The 14,709-nt window shown below is 37.2% G+C and overlaps 1 protein-coding gene across 2 annotated transcripts in view; it reads left to right on the top strand.

Annotated features, from left to right (window-relative positions):
- The window catches only part of LOC134746773 (uncharacterized), a 35,354-nt gene extending 24,790 nt beyond the window's left edge, over positions 1-10,564 (top strand). Inside the window, exons 1-3 of one of the 2 annotated variants that reach the window (XM_063681301.1) lie at positions 6,009-6,294; positions 7,966-8,125; positions 8,561-10,564. In XM_063681301.1, the coding sequence (XP_063537371.1) occupies positions 6,078-6,294; positions 7,966-8,125; positions 8,561-8,984 (801 nt within the window). In that variant the 5' untranslated portion in view covers positions 6,009-6,077 and the 3' untranslated portion in view covers positions 8,985-10,564. Of the gene's footprint in view, positions 1-6,008; positions 6,295-7,965; positions 8,126-8,560 lie in introns of those variants that run through there. The other variant, XM_063681303.1, reaches the window with a different exon arrangement.
- The last annotated feature ends 4,145 nt before the right edge of the window (positions 10,565-14,709 follow it).

Here is a 14,709-nt window from a genome sequence, read left to right as displayed (position 1 = left end):
TTATTTTATTTATTTAAGTACAACATAAACCTTTCGACCGTTTATTGAAAAACTCTACACAAAAAAGCGCTCAATCCAAAATTGAACTTTCACTTTAACTTACTTTATTGATAATCGCTCGAAAAGTTTATTCGTATAATAAACTCTCGTACCAAAATCGCAAAACAGGGAAAGAGCCCGATTCAAATTTTAATAACTTGTTATGGTTTTGAGCTGGTTTTGATAAGTAAGACCTTGGGCGTCTTCTTAGTGATTAGCTAGCGCATCCCACGCACGACTTTCAGGCCAATTCGAACGTAAGTACACTGACATCAGAATGTTTAGTTATTGTGCATTTCGGTTGTACTTGTCCATGTATTGGCGCGACGATAAGCTAAAGGGGCCCATTGACTATTAGTCCGCCGGACGATATCGGCCTGTCAGTTAGAACAAAAATTTGACAGTTCCGAACAACTGACAGGCCGTTATCGTCCGGCGGACTGATAGTCAGTATAGGCCCCTTAATAAGTAAATAACACGATTTAAATACCATTCTGTTGTCAGTGTACGTTCTAATTGGCCTGTATCACTGCATTTCGCAGATTGATCAGCGTCAGCGGTCTTCAAGTTCGAATCAAATCCGTAACAAGTTGTTTAATCTGAGTTACACTCCAAGGACGAACCAACTCAGCCCCTCGTCTAATTGAATAGTCCGGCTTCTCAACTCAGCGACTTTACGGCTTTTAAAATCCGCTTATCTTTATGCATAACTCCCGAACTTACGCAATAAATTCGCACTTCACTGGCAAAGTTGGGACCGTAGACGCACGATCTTTTTATCGTAAATTGGCATCATTTTTACGAGCACGTCCCCGGGGCTGGGATCCGGGACATAACTTGATTTAATTGGCTGAGGCAGCTGTCGAGGGTTGACCCTATTCGTTTCATAACTCACGCCAATGCTCCTAAAGTCTAAACCCTCATGTTTAGGAACGGAAGTGAACCGCGGGGCACATGGACGTTAGGTAAGAACTGAAGGTAAAGGCATATTGTCGTTCGCAGCTTGACGCGTGCCGAACCGTACACTTTGTATAAAAGACTACACGAAATATGTGGATTTGTTGCACAAAACGGAAGGACAAGGTGTATTGATCAGTCAAAATTCATACAGGAATAATAATTGAAATGTAGCAATCAAGGAATGAAACGTGCCCTACCGTTTGTCAATAGGCAATGCAGCTTGAAAGCACGTGCCGAAATGTGTGTGTGCTATTAGAGCAATGTCAGGTAGAAAGGTCTTTAATTCTAGTCGTTTAGGGTTCAAGTTAATTTGGTTGTCAATAAAAGAAGCCATCCTAAATTCAACAATTAATATTCGTAACTGTGGCGAAAGGTGTGTTTCGTTGCGTAGAATTTCCAGCTAATAAAATGACAAGATGCATCCACTGACAATCAATCAAAAGTTCATGATACATTTGCACTGTGTCATAATAATTATCAGATGAAAAATGTGTTTTATTGCAACTGTCGACGTTTTGATGGGGACGAAACGAACGTTCATCGCAATCTGGTTTACAGTTGAGTGAGTTTTGTGAAACATATAATTCACTCTAATTCACTTACACTGAGGGGATCTGAATTTGAAGGCCTTTTGTTATTCTGTTGTTGTATGCAATGCAACTCGTTTTATTAAATGAAATATTATAAGAAATTGAAAGTATACCACCTACCTAGAGGATTTTAAAGATTATAGCTAAGAAAAGTGGAACGACAGTGATGATAGGTAGGGTAGGTAGGTGTTACCTAATTTAGACACCTAAGTCCGATTTTTATTTAGTAATTTTTTTAAACAAAATAAATAAATAACGTTCATAATTTATTAGATGATGAACTAACGTATAATAATACTTATAACTGATGTAAAAATTGATAACTGACATACAGTCGCCATCAGAATCAGATAAATATCTGATATGGTCTATGAGTGTTTGCTCATACGATATCAAATTATAACCTAATGCCCACTTGCACCATCCCACTAACCCGGGGTTAAGCGGTTAAACCGTTAACCCAGTGTCAAATTGCACTAGTAACCATGTTACCTGGTTTAACCGGTTAACCCCGGGTTAGTGGTATGGTAATGGTGCAAGTGGGCCTCTAGAGGTATAAATATATGACCTAATGGCATCGGAATAAAATTGGTCGTGTTATCCGCACCAAAGATAGATATAACTCCGTAATAGATGGATACAGTCTAAGGAAAAAACGTGCCTCGAAAATCAAGAAAATTTGATTTTCGTTCAGAGGGCGCTACTAGTTTTGGCCTACAGTCGTATAGATGGCGTTGACGGTTTCGTTTGTTATTTAACAATTTTAACGCATATCAGTGAAAGAACATGGGTCAAAATCATAAAAATAATTAATGATAATAAAAAAAATCATTTATCTATATTTAAATACATTCTATCGTATTTTTATAAATCTTTATTTTTAGTTTTAAAGTATGTCGACAGATGGCAGTGAATTTACTGGGGTTACAAAATTTACTATGACAGTACCGCTCTACCGCACCCACCCTAAGCCCGTAACCCGTAAGTATTTAAGCCCCTTTTTCAGGCTGTCTCTAGAAGCGTTAACATTCACCAGAACCTCATTTTTCGGTTTATAACTTTCGCATTGAGATTGAGCGATCCGTTCTACCAAAGATGATATAATAATATAGAGCGGTACTGTCATAGTAGATTTTGTAACCACAGTAAATTCACTGCCATCTATCGACACACTTTAAAACTAAAAATGAAGATTTAAAAAAATACGATAAAATGTATTTAAATATGGATAAATGATTTTTTTTATTTGCATTAATTATTTTTATGATTTTGACCCATGTTCTTTCACTGATATGCGTTAAAAATGGTTAAATAACAAATGAAACCGTCAACGCCATCTACATATACGACAGTAGGCCAAAGCTAGTAGCGCCCTCTGGTCGAGAATCAAATTTTCTTGATTTTCGAGGCACGTTTTTTCCTTAGACTGTATCCATCTATTACGGAGTTATATCTATCTTTGGTTCTACGTTCTACGCTCGGCGCCCGGCTTTACCTTGAGCTTCGCTGAGCAAATACACAAAAAACTCCCCTGGCATTGAATGCGCGTTTAGGATTCCATCATACGATAGAAAGTACGGTAATAAAAACAAAATCACTCTAAATCCTACGCTTTATTTATCTGCGTACGATCTTTTAATTAAATAGCTCTATCACACTGTACACCTTCCATTGCTGCGTAAAGCTCACGCCAAGTAAAGGACTTTTAAAGAAAGCCAGTCGTGTATGGTGTTGTAGTTGTAAAAGTAGGCGCGTCGTGAAATGGCCTTGGGATGCGATGATAAGGGATGTCATTACGATCCCTTACCGAGTGGATCGCTCGATAGAACCATTATAGAAGTGAAGGCATGTTTACAAAAACAACATATACCTATATAGGTATAACTACACTAGACATGAATTTACAGGAAACGAAAAAAACTAAATGTCTTCTTATATATTAGTTATTGGACATAAACATTGTATAGGTGATTTTAGTAAGTGGCCAATAGTTCCGAAATATACGATTACACATTTCAAAGACCAGTATTTTTGGAAAAAAATTGAAAAATAAGTTCGTCACATGCTGTTTTTGTAAAATTTTGTTAGTTATGTTCTTTTTGTAAGAAAATAAAACAAGTTTCTATAGAAATTATGTTTTGTATTCTATCAGAGAGGTACAGATTTATCTTACTTAACTAGTGGATTTACTGATTTTGGACAATTGGGGTCATTTTTGGACACTATCTTTTGCTCTACGTGTAGATCCTGCTTAGACGAATGCTATGATACCAAAAACTCAAATCCGCAGAAAATGTTAGTTATGTTGTTTTTGTATACATGCCTTCAAATGTTTTAAGATTGCTCTTATTTGTTAGAAGTCTCGAGGTCTTACATTAGTTACCTAACCCAAAACAGGCAAGCAATGTCAATTATGTAGGTACCTACAACAGAAAGGAACTGGTCTACGCTACAATAAGCTACTCTTCCTGTTTTTGGATTCGCTTTATACATAAGTAGGATTAGGCATAAATTCTGCAAGTTTTTTCGTTGTTATTATTGATGGTGCCAAAGATAGATATAACTCCGTAATAGATGGATACAGTCTAAGGAAAAAACGTGCCTCGAAAATCAAGAAAATTTGATTCTCGTTCAGAGGGCGCTACTAGCTTTGGCCTACTGTCGTATAGATGGCGTTGACGGTTTCGTTTGTTATTTAACAATTTTAACACATATCCGTGAAAGAACATGGGTCAAAATCATAAAAATAATTAATGCAAATAAAAAAAAATCATTTATCCATATTTAAATACATTTTATCGTATTTTTATAAATATTTATTTTTAGTTTTAAAGTGTGTCGACAGATGTCAGTGAATTTACTGGGGTTACAAAATTTACTATGACAGTACCGCTCTAGTATGATAGTGCTAATCATTAGTCACAAAGAACACATTTTTAATAGTGTTTTCACAAGATTTCATAGCAATATTTGGTCCTTATACTTTCAGGAATTATACAAACAAATACTACACGCGATTACATAAATAATATTGACCAGGTTCGATTCCCGGTTATGTATGAGAGTTTAAAAAAAAGTTTGAATGTCATTGGATTGATCACCCTGTCACAGAATAAGTAATAGTAACCCTGTATATATCCCCTTGGTTAATATGAGAAAAATAACATTCGTATTAGTAAGATTTACCGAAATATGGAAATGCACAACCAACATAAAAATCTCCACACAAAATGACCATCAGTTTTCATTTGCCATATACATAGAACAAGCGAAATGCTAGCCAACTAACCCGAGTCAAGTTTACATTTTGCAGTAACAGTACTGTTAGGTCAATGCCGCGTGGCATAAATTATAAATTTGTAGTTTTTTACGTGAAACTAAATATTAAAACGAAGAATATTTCTAACCATCAAAACGGGAACCGATAACCAATCTATTGCGTTCACTAGTCTAAAATACTAGTTTATATTAAAACTATCAGATGAATTCCTCAGCTTGAATTCTTTTGTCCGTAAAAAACCGGCCGCTAGCCCCGCCCGCATCCGATCGATTTTATAAAAAGACTTGCCTTCGGGTGCCTTCGGACTTTACGTCTGCGCTCTTGCTTTCTCGCGTGTTCTCTCCCTCCTGCTCACACATAACAGTTTACCACGTGGTGGAAAGAGATGGTGTTTGTGTGCTTGTTTCGCGCTGCGCGTGTGTGTTTGCCGCCATGCGCGCCGGCGTGTCCGCGCCGCGACTTGGCCGCGAAGCGACGTCCATTTTGTTCGCCGCGTTTTTCTTGAAGTTTTGATCTAATTAGTAGTAAAATCTAGTGCCGTGATTAAGTTTTAAAGCAGTCCTAAGCAAATATTAAACACAGTTAGTTTTCAAATTTCGTCTCGCGAGTTTTATTTAACTTATTGTTGTTCTAGATGGCGTGACATTCGCGAGTTCTTACGGTATATTTTGTAGAGCGCTAAGTTTGACAACTTTCTCTTAACGCGCTCACTAGGTGGCGTTAGGAGTTACGCGGAAAACAATTAGAGTCCGTGTAAGCTTACTTTGCAGTTGCACCGATATGGACAGAAAGAACAAAGTGTGGGAGTGTCATTCATTATAAATGATGACATCACCACACTTTGTCACTGCAAATGCCAGTCGGACCGAGATAACTCTGCAGAGTTCCGACTATACACTTCAAAAGTGTACAATTTGTTGACATCTTACATGGGTGAACGTACTAACTGATAACTGAACCTATGTTATTGTTTTAGTTTTTTTATGTAAGTCGCTAATTATAAACTTCGCTTTGTAACCTAAATAAAGCGAAATTAATTTGATTTTAATTTATGTGAGAATTTGTTAACTAGCGCCATCTACAACAAATGTGTTCATGCGACTTATGGACATCTTATCTGTTAGCATCCCGGTAGCATCACAAAGGATCCTCAATGTGGATCATCAATCCTTACTTTTTTCCTCATTTAAAGTGAAATAGTGACCTAAATGAACATAAAATTGGCTAAAATGCCAAAACGCCGAGCCGAGGAGACTCCGGATGTTGGCAGGCTGGTGGACTCGAGTCAGGCGGATGACAGGAGGATGATACAGCTGGTGCGCGAGCGCAGACTTCTGTATGCCAGGAACAACATGCCGGTGGCTTCTTACTACAGCCAGGTTAAGCAGTTGTGGCAAGAGGTGGCGGATCATATGGGTTGGAGTGGTAAGTAGGACTAAAAACAACATTTTTAGAGACCCATGGCACAGAATAAGCAATAGTATTATCATATAGAACGGCCACGCACCGCCCCGACTCGAATTACCTCGTCCCGCGACAGCAGATTGACGGCCGCTTGCCGACCGCTCAGTACTATTTTTAAGCAACTTACTCACACTATGAGGCATGACGCGTGTACAGACGTGCCGTTCACACATGGAAACGCAAGTGATTTTTAGGGTTCCGTAGCCAAATGGCAAAAAACGGATCCCTTATAGATTCGTCATGTCTGTCTGTCTGTCCGTCCGTATGTCACAGCCACTTTTCTCTGAAACTATAAGAGCTATACTGTTGAAACTTGGTAAGTAGATGTATTCTGTGAACCGCATTAAGATTTTCACACAAAAATAGAAAAAAAAAACAATAAATTTTGGGGGTTCCCCATACTTGGAACTGAAACTCAAATTTTTTTTTCATCAAACCCATACGTGTGGGGTATCTATGGATAGGTCTTCAAAAATGATATTGAGGTTTCTAATATCATTTTTTTCTAAACTGAATAGTTTGCGCGAGAGACACATCCAAAGTGGTAAAATGTGTCCCCCCCCCCCTGTAACTTCTAAAATAAGAGAACGATAAAACTGAAATAAATATATGATGTACAACATTACCATGCAAACTTCCACCGAAACTTGGTTTGAACGAGATCTACCTATAGTAAGTAGTTTTTTTAATACGTCATAATTTTTTTACCGTAAATTGCGGTTACACTCACGTTTCACATAAAAAATACATTGTTAAAATTATGTAATGTACGGAACCCTCGGTGCGCGAGTCCGACTCGCACTTGGTCGGTTTTGATGTATGAGTCCAACCCAACACTTACAAAAGGGCGTCCGCCCTGTGCTCATGGTTCGGTTCGGTAGATATTTTTCCAAATGGGACCTCCCATGATATTCTGGAACTGTGAGAAACTCTGAAAGGTAAAATTCATTATAATATGGCATTGCTTGAAATGGGATGTCAAAATAATTTGTAAGTGTTGGGTTGGACTGGTACGAAGGGCCGTTATAAGTTGACACCTAGATCGGTACAAAATTGTTTCAAATGGGAGGTCAAAACAATTTGGGGTTATTTAACATAATTATGTGATGTTACTAACGGGTCTAACGCGATTTTATTATTTTACCTTTTTAGCTAGGGTTCCGCACCCAAAGGACCCTAATTACTAAGAGTCTACTGTCCGTCTGTCTGCTGTATCTCATGAACCGTGATAGCTAGAAAGTTAAAATTTTCACAGATGATGTATTTAATGTATTTATGTTGTAGCTATAACAACAAATACTAGACAGTACGCTCGGTGGGCGAGTCCGACTCGCACTTGGCCGGTTTTTGATTTAGGTACTTACACCTTCACGAACTCTCCAATTAGCTTTTCCTTGATCTATGCAGTTTTCGGAGTTATCAATAATATTAATAACGGGTCACTCACGTATTTTAAGTCGAAAAACGCTCGACATGTTTCACTCCGTACCGAGTAGCGTCATCAGGAGCTTGCGTTGACGTGAGCGTTTTTCGACTTAAAATACGTGAGTGACCCGTTAGTAATATGTTTAATATGTCTGTGCCTCACGCAAGTTTTGTTATCAATAATCATGTAATCGCTTGTGTGTGCAGTGGCCGACGTCCGTCGGAAATGGTCCCACATCCGCAACTCTTACTCCCGTCACCTCAGGAACGAGGTCAGCGGCGCCGTGACAGGCCGAGGGCGGATGGTCTCCAGATGGTACCTGGCAGATGAACTGGACTTCCTTAGAGACCACATGGCGACTGACGTGTGAGTATACCTGTAGAGGTGTACAGTATATTTTGAACTATCCCTTGGAACCCCAAAAGGTATCAGAGGCGTCAAACGTATAATTGCCGAACTAAAGAACTTAACAGGAAAAAAAAAATGTTGAAGTTATTTATATTTAAGGTTTGTGTTACGCCAGATTATTGTTAGATTATTTATTTACCTTTATTGCACCAAAGAAAACCTTACAGTTCAAAAGGCTGACTTAATGCCATTAGGCATTCTCTACCAGTCAACCTTTAGGCAAACCAGAGAGATTATCTGGTTCAAAAACACAATTATCATGCAAAAATTTCGACATACAGGAGATTTAGTGTTAGGTAATTATATCTTGCACTAGATTCATTAGTAATAATGACATCTGTCTAATAACATTAATTCTTGTCTTAAACTTTAAACAATGTTTGTCGTTCACAGGCGACCATCTCCGTGGGCCCCGACCTACCCTGACGCCGAAGGCAGTTCCAGCGAGCAAGTGGACATCAAGCCCTTCATGTCCAGCCCTTGGCTCGCCTTGGGCCAGAAGTTCGAGGTCAAACCCGAGCCCAACGAGGACTCCTCCTCCTCCCTATCCTTCGGGCCCGATGACAACTGCTCATACTTCCAGTTCTTCAAAGGAATCTACAATGACTACCAAGAGTTGCCTTTGAAAAAACGAAGGCTCTTTAAAAGACAATGTTTGAACTTACTCCATGAGTTGTTAGATGATGAAGAAGGCCCTTTGGTGATTCCTGAGTGTGTTCAGAGTGAGGATCCTGTGAATTTGTCGACGGGGGACGATGAGGAAGAAAGGGAGAGAAAGCCTTTTCTGCCTGAAGTTTCTATCTTGCCTACGAAATAAAGGCTGTGGGGCAGGAGTTTTACATAACATCGTACCTGTTTTGAAAACGGTGAAGCACGCAGCTCGATAAGAAAGATTCTCGCTAAGATATTAATCTCTTTATGAGACCCTCTATTATATAGACCGATGCTATAGGATCATCCGTTGGAGATCGCAAGAGCGAAGCAGTGGATTCTTATTGGTGCGAGCACTGCGAGCATTTACTTATGTTCCTATATTGGTGTTCCTAGTGGTGAACATTTTCCTCGTGCTCCATTCGTCTACCCTCATCTATGGTGGATAGTCTTATCTTACCGTTATCATGTGATAAACTCAACCCAAGCACTGAAGCGTAGCATTGAAGTCAGGTTCACTTTTGATATGAGCTTTGGACGAATTTTAGATACTAGAGAGTGGTATCAGACTTTGAATTAAATGTCTTAATACAAGCTAGACTGTGCTTCGTCCTTCTTAGTTTCAAATTTCAATCGAACTTGAAGATGTACGAGACGAGAGTGATGCTCGCTTCTAATTGGCTAAACTTCAACTACTGAATTACCATTCGTAAACCTTACTGCGACGACAAAACGATTGGTCAAGAGTTGATACAACTAAGAACTGTGAATGTATAGCGAATAATGAAAACGGTATCTGTGAACTATTAGTTTTAGCAGTGAGTCATGCTACAGCGCTAAAAGTCAATATTTTAAAACTAGTTCCAAAAAGAAGAATCTCAATGGATTGTATGTTTTGTGTCCACGATTAATAAATTTCTAAATGGAGAAAAGTTACTATCAAAATGTGTTTTGTTATACACACTTTTATTGCTGGCGTACCTACTTCTTCTCATTTGCATGTCTATCAAGTACTTTTTGAGCCCTTTCTAACTGGATGTGTTTGTGTTTTTCATCGAGGAGGTCCATTTGCTATCATAGTTTGTCAGAGTCTAAAATCAGCTCTATGGCTTACTTAAACTCATACTCATACTCATAATTTATTGGTAATATATATAAATTACATGTCAAGATTTACATATGTACATTTCGGAAATATAAATGAACGCACTGCGATTAATTTCTTGCGGTTTCAGTCTAATTTCTTGCGGTTTCAGTATTTTAAGTGCCTGCGCTCATGAAGCATGCTTTTGCGGTTCTGAAACCGCAAAAAAATAATCGCACTGCGTTCTCAGCTTATGTTTGTATATTATTGTGTTGTCAATTGTCATCGGAATTACCAAAGTCCTCCAAATTGAAACTGAATCAGAAACCAGGAAGTGGTTCAAAAAGTCACAAGATTTAAAACACAAGTGAAACTAATAGTGTAATAGAAATATTGAAGATTGAGCATTTTTAAAGCGTTGTTTCGTCGTTATACCTAATAAGAGATCCTTAAAGGTTTTTTTGTATGTATGTAAACTTTATCTTTAGCACTGTAGTATACTCCAATCTCTAGTTTAAGGAACTGTAGATATAAATATAAGAGCGTTAAAATAAATATCTCAAGCACACTTCCTTGAGCCTTAATTAGTCCAATTACCTATCTTCGTTTCGCGTTTCGTATAATTGTATCTCAAAATAAGTGGAAAATGTTTAATTGCGAAATACAATGCCTATATTGTTTTCATTGCACGTGTTTCGGGCTTTCAGCCTCCCTTTCCTAATTCTGTCGTGTACTTTTCTTTGACACAGTTAACTCAATGTGCACCTTATTCTATTAAGCTAAGGTTTAGAGTTGTCTAAGTTGCTGGTAGTGCCTAATACGGGAAGAACGTAAATTGCACGAATGTAACTGATGTAAGGTTGCTATTCAGATTGAATGGCGAGTATATATAAAGCTTTAGACTTATAATCAAATCAAATAATATTTATATATCAGGCAACTAAGGCCAATAGATAGGTAGGTACATACCAGTATTATATAATCTGTGGTACATACTAACATTCAAAAGGATCAAATTAACACAACTCAAAAACTGGACGGACTACACGGATGTGTAAGCGGTGTAAGCTTATAGAACAAAGTGAGTAAACTTCATAATATAATAGAGATCTTACATTTATGATGTCATTGTCACACTTTTTCATTGCATATGCCACGCAGAGTCAGCTTGGTCTGACTTTTACAGGTATTAAATAAATAAATATTACATATAACATTATATTATACTACATTATTACACAAATTGACAAAAGTCCCACATTAATCTCTATAAGACTTGTGTCGAATCTATGTATTTTTAGAAACCTACGACCATATTATTATGACCTAAACATACGCAGTACATGGCAGTACTAACTAATGAGTTAGTACGTATGTCCCACATTAATCTCAATAAGACTTGTGTCGAATCTATGTATTTTTAGAAACCTACGACCATATTATTATGACCTCAACATACGCAGTACATGGCAGTACTAACTAATGAGTTAGTACGTATTTCCCACATTAATCTCAATAAGACTTGTGTCGAATCTATGTATTTTTAGAAACCTACGACCATATTATTATGACCTAAACATACGCAGTCCATGGCAGTACTAACTAATGAGTTAGTACGTATGTCCCACATTAATCTCAATAAGACTTGTGTCGAATCTATGTATTTTTAGAAACCTACGACCATACTATTATGACCTCAACATACGCAGTACATGGCAGTACTAACTAATGAGTTAGTACGTATGTCCCACATTAATCTCAATAAGACTTGTGTCGAATCTATGTATTTTTAGAAACCTACGACCATATTATTATGACCTCAACATACGCAGTACATGGCAGTACTAACTAATGAGTTAGTACGTATGTCCCACATTAATCTCAATAAGACTTGTGTCGAATCTATGTATTTTTAGAAACCTACGACCATATTATTATGACCTAAACATACGCAGTCCATGGCAGTACTAACTAATGAGTTAGTACGTATGTCCCACATTAATCTCAATAAGACTTGTGTCGAATCTATGTATTTTTAGAAACCTACGACCATACTATTATGACCTCAACATACGCAGTACATGGCAGTACTAACTAATGAGTTAGTACGTATGTCCCACATTAATCTCAATAAGACTTGTGTCGAATCTATGTATTTTTAGAAACCTACGACCATATTATTATGACCTCAACATACGCAGTACATGGCAGTACTAACTAATGAGTTAGTACGTATGTCCCACATTAATCTCAATAAGACTTGTGTCGAATCTATGTATTTTTAGAAACCTACGACCATATTATTATGACCTCAACATACGCAGTACATGGCAGTACTAACTAATGAGTTAGTACGTATGTCCCACATTAATCTCAATAAGACTTGTGTCGAATCTATGTATTTTTAGAAACCTACGACCAGTATTATTATGACCTCAACATACGCAGTACATGGCAGTACTAACTAATGAGTTAGTACGTATGTCCCACATTAATCTCAATAAGACTTGTGTCGAATCTATGTATTTTTAGAAACCTACGACCATATTATTATGACCTCAACATACGCAGTACATGGCAGTACTAACTAATGAGTTAGTACGTATGTCCCACATTAATCTCAATAAGACTTGTGTCGAATCTATGTATTTTTAGAAACCTACGACCAGTATTATTATGACCTCATACGTAGTACGTTTCAGTACTAACTAATGAGTTAGTACGTATGTTGAGGTCATAATAATACTGGTCGTACTGAGCCCATATATCGGTAACTTCGGTAAGCTTCGTCGTGTATAGAGAATCAGCTGTGTTCTATTTCGGGACATGAAACGGACGCGTCGTATAAAGTGTGGGAGGGCTGAAGAGTGCTACTGCTACACCAAGGTAGGTATTATTATATTGGAAAAACGGTTTGTCTGCTATTCTGGCATCGTTTAAAACGGCACTTTTATAACATGCACAGCAATTAGCAATGTGCCAGAGAATTTTCAAAAATTGCAAGTTTCCCATGAAATGTTCTCGATATTTATTTCTGCACGTTAAAACAGATTATATAATACTATACTAGTAACTATTATAACTGACTAGGCTAGGAGGCCGTTAATATGTGCCATTCTCAATCAAGAGGGTACTTTTGTCGGTTGTCAATAAGGCGCTATTTCCATATAGCATTAATTTAAAAACAATCTTATCGACAAGTGACAATGTGGTACCTTTTGGTTGAAAACGTCACATATGTGCAATGCAATCATTCTTTTTATTTTTATTTTCTTTATTTAGGATTACCAACAGATAATACATCTTTACATAATTAGTAATTATAGGTAACCACAACTTATATAAGTGTCTTGTACCTGTGAACAATAGTGAACATGCAGTAAACTTATGGCTATATGAAATTAGTACATTACATTAACTAAAATATTTACTATAAAAATATTTTATTAATATTTTATTAAGAGCCAACAGGAGCTAAGCGAATTCTCAATTTTGAGATTTCAAACTGATTATCTGCGTCGCGCTGACGGGGGCGGCGCCGCTATATCCCCGTGTGTGTGGTGCACGCACACAGACGCGCACGTCATTTGCGCTCACGGACCTTATGCCTGCAAGTCGTGTCGCGGTCGCGGCCCGCTATATAGGCATATCATAGGCTATAGCTAGTTCTTACAAACTTTTTCCGTTAGCTTAGCTCGCTACCACCACTGAGCGTTTACTTATTTCCTGTTATTGTGATTTAACTTCTTGATTTTAGGTAGCTGAATTCAATATCCTTCTACAACCTGCAATCCAAATAACATTTTGACTTTTACAGGAGAGTAAAAAAACAATCATTTCTTTTCTCGTTTCCGTGCGGAAAGTATCAACTTTCGACACGCTGTGCTATTAGTACCTACATTGTGCAACGAGGGGGGTAAGTGAGATTTTGTAAAGGAGGAGTTTACAATATTCTTACCCCCGGAGTTACACACAATGGTTTTCGTTACACTTGTGATGAAAAACTAAATTTTCAGGGAAATAATTATAAAATACGGTGACATTTCTAATATTCGTCCGCCATATTGTCATTTCTTGACAGGTTAGGTTAGGTTAGGCATCTAAGGCACAGACCTTCGGCATTCAGCCACGATTGAAAATTTTGTGTAATTTAAATATTTTAAACGGCTATTAAATTAATCCAATTTAATATTATAAACAAAAATACTAAATTATAATTGTCAGTATTTTAGAAGTAAAACTCCCTTACACACCCTTATACTTTAAAAAAAGTATTTTACTTATAACTTACTTGATCTTTAAGATTTTTTCGAGCAAGTGTGATGAAAAACAAATTTGTAGCTCTCCGGCTTCGTTGATTAGAAAAAAGAAAGCCTCAGGTTAGATAAAATTATCATAACAAAGAAACATGTGACATGAGATATTTCTTACGTTGATGTAATTATACAGTTTTATTAATGGTCCGTTTTTTATTTATGAGTCAGATTTTGATTAAAATAGGTATGTTTGAAGAGCTCCTAATCCTGGTCGGAATGAATAAGAAACCCCAATTTGGGACAATAGTCTAGTCTACAAAACGTTCAAGGTGGTTAAAAATATAGTATAAGCTGTTCGCATTAAAAAACCGCAAATCGATGTACAGGTTAACCGTTTGGTACACGTATACTAGAGGTCAAAACAAAATTATCGACCCGCAGTTCCTAAAAAAAAATCCCTTGGTAGGGGAGTGCTGAAACTTTTTTCTGTATAAAAAAACTTTTTATTGTATAAAAAAACTTTTTTTTGTATAAAAAAACTTTTTTTTGTA

This window comes from Cydia strobilella, chromosome 13, assembly GCF_947568885.1.
Source record: "Cydia strobilella chromosome 13, ilCydStro3.1, whole genome shotgun sequence".
Classification (NCBI taxonomy): domain Eukaryota; kingdom Metazoa; phylum Arthropoda; class Insecta; order Lepidoptera; family Tortricidae; genus Cydia; species Cydia strobilella.
This window is presented reverse-complemented; position numbering and strand designations above follow the sequence as displayed.